The 11,307-nt window shown below is 30.6% G+C and overlaps 1 protein-coding gene and 1 non-coding gene across 2 annotated transcripts; one reads left to right on the top strand and one right to left on the bottom strand.

Annotated features, from left to right (window-relative positions):
- Window positions 1-2,368: 2,368 nt before the first annotated feature.
- On the bottom strand, window positions 2,369-3,397 carry LOC136088204 (histone-lysine N-methyltransferase SETMAR-like). Its single transcript, XM_065811885.1, has one exon. It carries the CDS (start codon window positions 3,395-3,397, stop codon window positions 2,369-2,371), a length of 1,029 nt encoding a protein of 342 aa, XP_065667957.1.
- Window positions 3,398-10,364: 6,967 nt separating this feature from the next.
- trnai-aau (transfer RNA isoleucine (anticodon AAU)) lies at window positions 10,365-10,438 on the top strand. Its single transcript has one exon. It is a non-coding gene; the product is annotated as a tRNA-Ile (tRNA).
- Window positions 10,439-11,307: the final 869 nt, after the last annotated feature.

Genomic DNA, 11,307 nt, shown 5'->3' with positions numbered 1-11,307 from the left:
TTGATTAGAATCGTCCAATACGACAGTATTAAAAAAAAAAATTTTAATAAATTTAATCTTTAAATCAAAATCTTGTCTAAGGGTATAAAAAGTATATATATATTAAATAATATTTTTAACATATATATATATATATATATATATATATATATATATATATATATATATATATATATATATATATATATATATATATATATATGCTTTCTTACAATTATATGAATTAACCTTTATAGAAAAAATAATACAAAGTAAAATAAAAAATCTGTTTGCTCATTTGTTAGTTATTTAAATATACGCGTGAAATACCTTGAGAAAATAAGTCGGCAAAATGTTAATACTAATGGATACTTATACTTTAAATGATTCAGGGAGAAGTTATATTAAAATATTTGTGGCAACCCTGCTTATTAACAGCGTTTAAGTATAATTTTGATATTATTTAATAAAGTTTGATGACGCGAAAATGTTTGAAATTAATATTTGAATTTTCAAAATAATATTATTTGCTGCTGGTACTGATATCGTTCAAAGTTACTGTTGTTTGAATCTCTTCTCGGTGGTACAACAACAGTGTCAGACTCAAGAACATTGTTTTTATGCTTAATAGCGTTTTTGGACGAGTTTAAATGCATTTCTTGAATGCTTTGTATCTGGTTTAATAGATCGCTACTCGAGTCTCTATCGCTTTTCATAATAAAATCGTTATCATAGCTATGCTTTCGTTTCTTATTGTCGTGGTAAAAAAAATTTTTCCATCTTGAATTTGTTTTTTTTGTCGTAGTTTCGCTTACCTCGTTCTCAAAATTTTTGTTTAAATCATTAGCACTTCGACTTATAGTCTTTTCAACTTTATATTGAGAACTGCTATTTAGAGTCGCTGATGGCAAGAAAATACTAGACTTGCTTAACTTTCGGTTAGACAAATTTCTAGGAAAGTTATTTGCTGTCGCTTTGCTCTCCTGTAAACTTATTTTCCTCTCCTGCGAGCTCATTTTTCTTTCCTGATAGTTTGATTGATTCTTTCGTACTCTTGATAGTTCAATCCACATCTCTATTCTAAAGAGAAGCTGATCCTCTAAATTTTTGTATTGATGTTGCATCTCAAGTTCGCATACTTTTTGAATAATATTTTGCGATACCCGTGTGCTATTATTCACATTGTATTGAAAGTTATATTGAGAGTTCATGTTTTCTTGATTTAAATTATCAAGTTATTCCTTCTGTTTGTGTCAACATATTTCTTTAAAAAAGTTAAAAAAATTTACTTAATTTTACCAAGATAATGCTTCTTTTAATGCTGACAAAAATGCAAACAACGCAAATGAAAGATAAAGTAATAGGCGAATAAAAATAATTAAAGTCACGTGATAATCTTTTGTACTGCTTAGTGGTAGTTCAGTGACGACGATTATGAGATACACATTCTGTTTTGTGTTCTCATTACATGTATAAATTAGTTAATATTTTTTATGTTACTTGTGTTATTTACATGTTTTCCCGTGTATCGCACTTTAATCTCGTTTAAAATCTTTACATTTATTTAAATGTTTCAGTTCTTTATCTTTACATATTTATTTAATTCAGTTCTTTAACTATTATTCTCCTTTTTTTTTTTTTTTTGTGTTATGTATAAAAATGGATTTAATTAAAAAATTTGTGTCAACAATGTCTATGTCTATAACTAAATCTATGTTAAAAATAGTTCAATTCTAAACGTAAAACTTATGTTTAAATTTTTTTTAAAATACGAATAACTTATAAAACTCCCTTAAAAACTTTTTACGTCAAAAATAAAGAAATTTTTATTACTATTAACTCTATTATCAGAGTTTAAGCAAAACGCCGAGGTGTGGAAAAGTAACAGCATATTATTTTATCCTAAACTCATTTATTTGTGTGCAGTGTATTTAAGTGACCGACATTCTCTAAAATTAATCTCTTCCTATTTTAATGAATGGCATATATGTAATATTTTATATTTGCTAACAAAAGATTAATTTCTTTTTCACATCAAGATATTTCAGAGCAACGTTAAGTAGTCAGCAATCTAGCCACTGCCCTACGAACGCATAAATCCAAAATCGCAAATAAGATTTTCAATATAAAAAAGCATAGCACATAAAATATACGAAATAGTTCGTGAAAAATATAGATAGTTTTTTATGATGTGATGTTCAAAATACAGAGCCGCCATACTGTGGGTCAAACAAAGTGAGCAACAAGCAAAACCACACGTCTAAGCGAAAGCGTCATTTCAGAGGCAATCAACACTAATGTGAAAAACCTATATATCAGGTAACCAAAAAAGTTCGTGCGGTTTTTCCGTATATAATAAAAACACACAAAACGACAAAAGTAAGTACATTTATTCATCAAAATAGTCACCATTAGCATCTAAAACCTTTTCCCAACGTAAAACAAGCTTATTTATTCCACTTCTAAAAAATTCTCGGTCCTTTGAGTCTATAAAAGCTTTCAACTCCATTTCAACCGCGTCCTGGTCTCGGAACTGCTGTCCTTTTAAATGATTTCCCAGGGAAAGGAAAAAATGGAAATCAGTAGGGGAGAGGTCTGGCGAGTATGGTGGATGAGGCAAACTCTCCCAACCAAGGCTTTGGAGCTTGTCTTGAGTCACGCGAGCGGTGTGCGGTCTCGCGTTGTCGTGGAGAAGCAGAACTCCTCTCCTGTGCACCAGAGCAGGCTGCTTTACAAGCAACAGGTCGTGAACTCGTTGCAGCTGTGCTGAGTAGACCAGTCCAGTAATGGTTTGGCCTGTTGGGAGCAGCTCGTAATGCACCACACCAGCTGTAGTCCACCAAATGCAGAGCAAAACCTTCCGCTCGTGGAGATTGGGCTTGGGTGTCTTTGGGATGGGGTCATCGGGGGACAACCAATGGTAGCAACGCTTGGTATTGTTGTACACAATCCATTTTTCGTCGCATGTCAATAAACGATCAAGAAAAGGCTCAACATTGTGGCGTGATAAGAGTGATGTGCAGATCGTAAGCCGTTGCTTCTTGTTGTCGATCGACAATTTGTGCGGAACCCACCGACTCAGCTTCCACGCTCTCCCAATCGCATGCAGATGCAGGCGGATGGTTTCAACACTCACAGCAAACCTCACTGCAAGTTCTTGGCAAGTTTGGCTGGAGTCAGACTCGACAGCGTCCTTCAGTTCATCCTCATCAACCAACAATGGGCGTCCAGAACGCGGCAGGTCTTCGATGGACTCATCTCCCGAAGAGAATCGCTGAAACCACTTCTGTGATGTGCGTTCACTTACTGTACCTTCTCCAAATGCTGTGCAGATGTTTTTGGCCGCTTGTGTTGCATTCCTTCCAAGTTTGAACTCGTAAAGTAAGCAAGATCGAATAATCGTTGGTTGGGTTGCCATCCTTTCTTTACACAAAACCTTTCCTGTAAGCTCGTTACAAGCCTACACTATATATGCAGCAACTGCGCGTGACACACGCGTTCTATTACGCAACAAAGCTACTTGCCTTGTGCGATGTGGGTGTTGTAAAAAATGCTAAAAACAATTCAATTACCAAAAACCGCACGAACTTTTTTGGTTACCTAATAAGTTAAAGAAGATCAAGTAATTATGTTATTACAAATTTTGAATTGTTGACAATTGTTTTGTTTTTTTTTAGTTGAAATTTCTTTTATAAAATATAATTTTATGATGTTTTTTCTGTATAATGTAAAACATTGAGATGTGAATAAATACTGATTTTTACAAAGCATTAAACATTAAATTGCATTGAATATTGACTAGTTTCATAAAAACTAATATAATAAAAATAGATTTATACGTCCATATGTATATATACGTATGTATAAATATATACATTCCCGATTAAATAAAATCTTGTCTATTTTTTTAATTTAAACATAACTAATAATTTATTTTGAGAAGTGATTTGGGGAACAAAGTGGGTTTTAAATTAAGGAAATAAATTAGTTTACTGAGTATAGAATAATTACTTCAACATAAAACAAATTCTGGTTCTGAACGAGGTACTCGTCACATGTGGAACAATTTTTTGCACATACTTCGAAGTTATACTTTACAACAATTATTACAAGGATTTAAAATGTGGCTTAAGATTATTAATTAAGCTCAGAACTGACGACATCAATTTAACCATAGTTTATAGACTTAACTGGTTTGGAAACTCGGTGTTTTGCTTAAAAAAAAACTCATTAAGGTGAACGCTGCGATCACGTGGCATTGACGGTGCACAGCACAAAAATTTACTATGGCTTCAGAGAGAGAAGACGATGACTATTTTTGTAATAGTGACCTTTTAATGCTATTGGAAAGTTTTGAAAAAGATATTGAACTTCAAAATTATACTGAAGCTATTGTCGAAGATGTTAGTACTTTTTCCTAGTAAGATAAAAAAGTGAAAAATGTTTCTCTTTGTAAATTATTTACGTAGCATAAACAAACATTTGTTTTTAGGTTTTTTTATTAGTGATCAAATTAAGCGAAAGATAAGCGATTGAGTGACTGATTATATTTTGTTTTTTAAACATATATCTTACTTAAAACTATTTTTAGCTTAGCCCTGGATCCTTCCCATGTAATGTATGCGTTAAAGTTTTTAGAAGTAAAGGAGGGCTGAAATTTCATATCTCTAAAAAGCACCCCAACAATATTATCGTTGATGAACCTGCTAATAATCCAGTTTTTAACACTGAGATTTTGTTCTCACTACTAAAAAAAGTGTCTTGCAAGATTATAGAAAGCTCAATTTATGGTGACAAAATAATTAAAGTTGTTAAAAAATTTCAGATTGACCAGATAAAAGATGAGATTCAGTTTGATAGAATAATTGAAACTTGTAGTAAAATTTCTCTAAAAAGTTTGAATGAGTTTTATGCTGATTATTTTGGCAGAATAGTAATCAACAGTAGGCAAATTTTTAATTGTGATGCTGAATATGAAGATACTGCTACATTATTATTAGGCAAACTTGCTGACAGCACAGCATCTTATTATAGGGCTAATATATCTAGTGTCAGTGATAAAAAGCTATCAAGTAGACAAACAATATGTGAAAGGGAAAAGTATGGCTTGCAATATCTAGGAGGTTACTGCATCCACAAATTAAAAAAAAAAATCCAAAGTTTTCGAACAAATAATGACACTGCTATACAACAAGCAATATCAATATTAAAAAGCTGCCAATCTGAAACAAAAAATATTCCAGACCAAAAACTTATCAATGCTCTTAGCCGTGGAGGACTCACTGGTATAACAATTGAGTTTGAGCAAATATTAGTTACAGCAGAAAAAGCACTTTGTTTATATACAGAACAGTCAGAATTAACTAAAAGCATAGACATAGATTTCTTGACAGAAAAAACATTATATGATCAAGATATAGATGAATATTACAGGGTTATTCTTGAAAGCTGTGATTTAAAAATTGAAAAAGATATACAAAAATCTACTTTGTGTTCAATACTGAGATTATATTTCAGAGTTCGAAATCATTCATTTGTCAAAGACATTGTCACACAGGAGAACTATCTAAAAAAGGATTACGTGCTAATATGAAACAATCACATAAACTGAAAGACAAATAATATATATATATATATATATATATATATATATATATATATAATATAATATATATATAATAATATATATATATATATATATATATATATATATATATATATATATATATATATATATATATATATATATATATATATATATATGTAGTTTTATAAAAGTTTTGAATACAAATAGTTGTTATAATATAAGTAGTTTGTAAATCATGTTTTTTTTCTCTTTCTTTTTGGTATAAGATCTTCAGACACATTTATCCAAGACTTTTTTTTTATATAAGAGCCTCTAGTATTTCCAGTGTTAAGCGAAACACTTTTTTGGATGCGTATTGCATTAGAATTGTATCCAAACTGTTTAGCATCAGGGTTATCTGAATGTCGCCCTATTTGTCTTTGAGCACTGAAATATTTCTCTAATGGATCTTGACAAAATCTATTAGTAAGTACATAAGACATACCCTCTGCTAACAGAAACCTTGTAACTTCCACAATTGAGTTACATGTCATTATTAAGTCTTCATGATGTGAAATGAACATTTTAGCCTTAGCCTCATAAGAGTATTGACAACTAGAAGTATTGTCCACTCTTTCATCTATAGATCTTTTCCAATCTTTAAAATAATCCAAAAAATCATTTAAAAGGAAATTAAATCGTAAATCATTTTGTGTATTTTTGAAGGAAAGGTTTTATATTAATTTTATATTCTTCAAGTTAACACTAGTTAACTACTGTTAACACAATCAAAAAACATGTCCATTTTTTCACAAAAACTAGCTGTTTCTTTATGTTCCTCAGTTCCAAAGGTTTTCAAAACAGATGCTACGGTTTGACTTAAAATTTGGGTAGCTAGTTTTACAGTCATAGCAGAGTAAGAGTTTATGTGTATGTGCTCATTAGTTAACTTAGGCATAAGTTTTAAACCATTGTCTAAATCTTCATAATACAATTGAGTAATGTGCTGCCACAGTAAGTATTTTCCATTGTTCCACAAGTACCGTGTACATTTTCCTGCGCCAGAGTTTAATAAGCAATTTCGAGCAGTTTTCATCAGGTGTGGTGGGTCTGCTACAAAGTATATGTATCTATATTTGGCATACAAATTTATTGTTTTAAAAATAACAGGAGTAATCATATCTCCACACATATAACGGTGAAGTTTAATCATTGTTCGGTCAACACTGTTCAATGATGTACAAAAAAAATCACTTATAAATAATCACTACAGATAATCTGTGAAATAAAGGAATAATCTGTTTGCAATATCACTTAGCAATAAACGCCGTTAAAAAGTTTGTGTGCACTGTCACGCTTCATTTACGCTCTATTTTTGTGTCAAAAGGTTAAACAATAGGTTTTACGGAGTTTCCAAACCAGTTAAGTCTATAAACTATGATTTACCACTTTTTTTTTTTCTTTTTTTTTTGTTACGGTTATTGAGGTGCTCCCAAAAGTTCTTACGGTCTTATCACAGAGCATCGCAGAATATTAGGTAATGTGCACCATATTCAGTAATACGTGTGCAATTACCTACTCAAGTGTTAAGTGAAGTAGTTTTTAGTGTTTAGGATTGCACGTATGCCAGTTTTCATTAATGCCAACTCGTATTTATGCCAATGTTTTTGCCAATTCAAAATGTTGCCAATTCGCACTTATTTCAGTTCACACTTATGCCAGTTTTTGCAGTTATTTCGCACTTATGCCAGTTCGCGTTTATGCCAATATTTGCAGATTCTTTTGGTGCGCTTATGCCAATTCGCATTTATGCCTGTTTACACTTTCGCCAGTTTTTGCAACTGCTTCGCACTTATGCCAGTTCGCATTTATGAAATTCTCACTTATTCAGCAGCCCGGCCGTATTATAATTTAGTCCCGTTGACAGTTGCACCTCAGAGAGTAGTTTTAAATACCCCAAGAAAGATGATCTGTTTTTGATAGAAGCACTTAAAATTCAATTTACTGAAATATATTTAACAAAATATTGTATAGTATTATCATAGTGCAAGTAAACCTAACAAGCTATTAGGTTGTACGTAGAAACATATACAGTAGGGGTGTGGAGTCGTAAAAAAAAAAGTACCGACTTCGACCTCAATTGTTGAAATTTTCAGAATACGATTCCGACTCTGACTCCAAAGCAAAATTTTCGAAAAATTCTTTGCATTCTTTAAAAAATATTACGCGATAATTTAAAAAAACTTTTTTTTGCCACATATATTAAAAGTTCTTTAATATTTTGTACATGCTCGTGCAATTCTGAGAAGTTTTACTATTGGAGTCGAAGTCGCAATTTTGTTTAGCGACTCCGACTCCGCTAAAAATGTCGCGACTCTACGACTTCGACTCCTCAGCCCTGATACATAGTTTTAACAATTTTGTTATTTAAAAAACATTATACGAAATATATTGAAATGATTTTATGTTTATAATATTTAAAAAACAAACTTTTTAAAAAATAGTTATATTTTAAGTCTAAATTCAATTTAAATTCAAACTATGTACACAATAACTTATAAAAAAAAAAAAAAAAATTTAAAACAAATCATAACATTTAAATAGAAAAAGTTGAGTATTAATTAAGTATTGGCAAATAATCCATGCTCTACTCGTAATTTCAATACAAGCCATATTCGATTAGTTCTTATTATTATAGCTCTATTATTGCTAAATATTACTAATTTATAAATAGAATTTCTTAGAAAATCTTAACAAACATTTAGAAATATGGTACTAAAACTCCGAGTATTAAACTCCGAGTAGAGCATGGATTTTATTATATACTAAATACTCATTTTTTTGATTGAAAAACTTCTATTTTAAATGTGTTTTAAAAAATTTCAATAAACATTTTTTATTCAAAAGGGGAATTTTTGGTCATAATACTAGTGGATAAGATACACATATCTAATATGTTTTCATTTTCCTTGTGAAAAATATTTTTAAAAAATGTAAAACTTTCGCTATAAATATTAATTAATATTAGTCAAAAATTTGTTGCAGGAGGATTCTTATTATATGGTTTTGAATAGAATAAACTTTTTTTTTTGAGGTTTTTTCCACCACCACCACCTGGCCCACTGTGCATTACTAATTGCTTTGTGATGTAAATTAGTGTTGATATTGAACAAAGAGAACACTTATATTTTGAAAACAACATGAACTATTGTAAAAGCAGCGTAGAAATAAAGTAAGAATTTAATTATTTTACGAGTAAAAATTGATATTTTCTAAAAACCTCGTCGAAGTTCCGTCGAGGTTTCTTGATTCCTCTCGAACTCCAAAACTCCGAAAAACCGAGAAAAATCCGACGAGACGGAGTTCCGAATGGATCCATTGCTCTTTCTCTCCGCTCTCACATAAACTATATTTGTGAGATATGGCCTTGGGTTTATTTTATTCAGTTTGAAAGTGGATGTCTTTCCAGTCGCTAAAATTGATTGGCTGCATAGACTAGACTTTAACTTTTCCCGAGTTAGTTTTCTGCATACACGAAAGGTAGTTGTAGAAATCGTAAACTTTGCCGGTTGCTGCTAAGCTAAGTTCAACCTGGTGATGGAAGTTTTCTGCAGACATAAACTTAATCCCGTGTTTGAAATATTTAATTTCAATTCTATTTGCAAAAATTTCATCACAGTTTACTATATAAAGAGGGTGAAAAATGCCCAATTTTTTATTATGACCGGCACACAAGCCATAATATGGCATGCTTTTCATCTCGTCTTTCTTAGAAAAATGCATAAAAGGCGCTGATGATTTTTTCTTTTTCTTTTTTGCCCAGCTACACATTTATGCTAAACTTCTGCGATTGCTCGAGCAGGGTTGCGATTTTTGAGGCACAAAGCTTTCGTTGAAGGCAATAATTCTTCGAGTAAAACATACCGATTTAAACACTTCCATCGTTGGCAAAATAATTATCTTTTGTAAGTCAGCAGAATAAACATTACTGACACCATTTTCTTTTTGAATTTGTTGTTTGCTTCTGTATTCATTTCTATTCAAAGTAGCTTTATCATTGTATTTCTTTTAATTTATACACATTGTGCATGATTCATTTAAACTTTTTTGTGGTTTTGGCCATGTAAATCAAAGCTTTCACATGTTTTGCATTACCTTGTCCTAATTTTGTAAAGGATATTTCCATTACTTTCAAAACCTTACGATACAGGTCATAGGAGCAAATTAAATTTGAACTTTGTTGAATGAAACCTTTATGCATATCTTTTTTTGTAATATCCGATGGTAAAAACCTTTTGTTACGCGTGTTTTCGGTAGTGAGAAATGCATGGATGAAAGAACTCAATGTGGTTTCCGATGATCTCTCTATCAATTTTTTTAGGAGCTTTTTCTCTGCCGTCTTTTTTAGGTTCGATGCTCCATAATTGACTTAACTTCGAGCTTAGTTTACAAAAGAATCATTTCTTGCGTTGAAACCTAATGTTGTTTGGTAAAAAAATTAAAAACAAAACTTTTTGTTACCCCCTCCCTCCTTTTTTTATTCTATTATATATATATATATATATATATATATATATATATATATATATATATATATATATATATATATATATATATATATATATATATATATATATATATATATATATTCTATTCTATTCTATTAAATTTTCGTTAATTAAATGACAATTAACAAAAATTTAATAGAATAAAATACTCTTCCGATTAAGAAGCAACTTTAAGCAATTATTTTAGCAATATTCAATTTTTACATTTTATTTAGTATATTTATATATATAAATAATTTCAAATTCTTCGCGGCCGGTTAGCTCAGTTGGTTAGAGCGTCGTGCTAATAACGCGAATGTCGTGGGTTCGATCCCCATACTGGCCACGTTTTAAAAAAACTTTCCTATATATACATTTTTTTAGCTTTTATAATTTTACAACAACTCATTATGGACCTAATGGTCATGGTCTAACCATCATGGACTCATCAAAAATTATTCAAAGTGTACACATGTAAAATTGCCACTACGCTTTTAGCGAGGTATGGGTGAGTTTTTTTGTGGTATTATATTATTTTTGAGCGATTTTCTTTTTTTTGATATGCTCATAGATAACGTAAGCATAGAATTGAAAAAAATTTTTTTTTTTTTAAGTTAACATCTTTTTGGTTCCAACACCCATTCCTCCTAATTGTCAATTATTGTCAAACTTTTCAGCACCCCTCCCTTTCCTCTATTTACTAACATCATTTATGGATGGCCCCTAATTAAAGGCCATCCATAAATGATGCATTCTACAATAAATCATTTTTGGAGTTTTATATGTTTTATGTGGAATCCCCCAAGGATCTATCCTTGGTCCACTCCTATTTCTAATTTATATAAATGATTTTTGCAATGCATCTTTAAAATTTAATTCAGTCATGTTTGCTGATGATACACATAAATTTCTTACAAACAATGATATCAAAAAATTATACTTAGATATGAATATTGAACTAAATAAAGTAAACAATTAGTTTAGGGTAAACAAACTCTCGCTTAACTCAGAGAAAACAAACTATACATTATTCCATAAAAAAACTCAATAAGAAAACCTTCCTCTTAAGTTGCCTGACCTTATCTTAAATGATAACTTAATTAAAAAACAAGCCAATATTAGATTCTTAGGAGATTTTGTTGATGAGAATTTATCCTGGCTTCCTCAAATAAGATATATTCAATCCAAAATCACTAATATAATTGGTATGATGTA

Source organism: Hydra vulgaris, chromosome 12 (assembly GCF_038396675.1).
Source record: "Hydra vulgaris chromosome 12, alternate assembly HydraT2T_AEP".
Taxonomy (NCBI): Eukaryota; Metazoa; Cnidaria; class Hydrozoa; order Anthoathecata; family Hydridae; genus Hydra; species Hydra vulgaris.
This window is presented reverse-complemented; position numbering and strand designations above follow the sequence as displayed.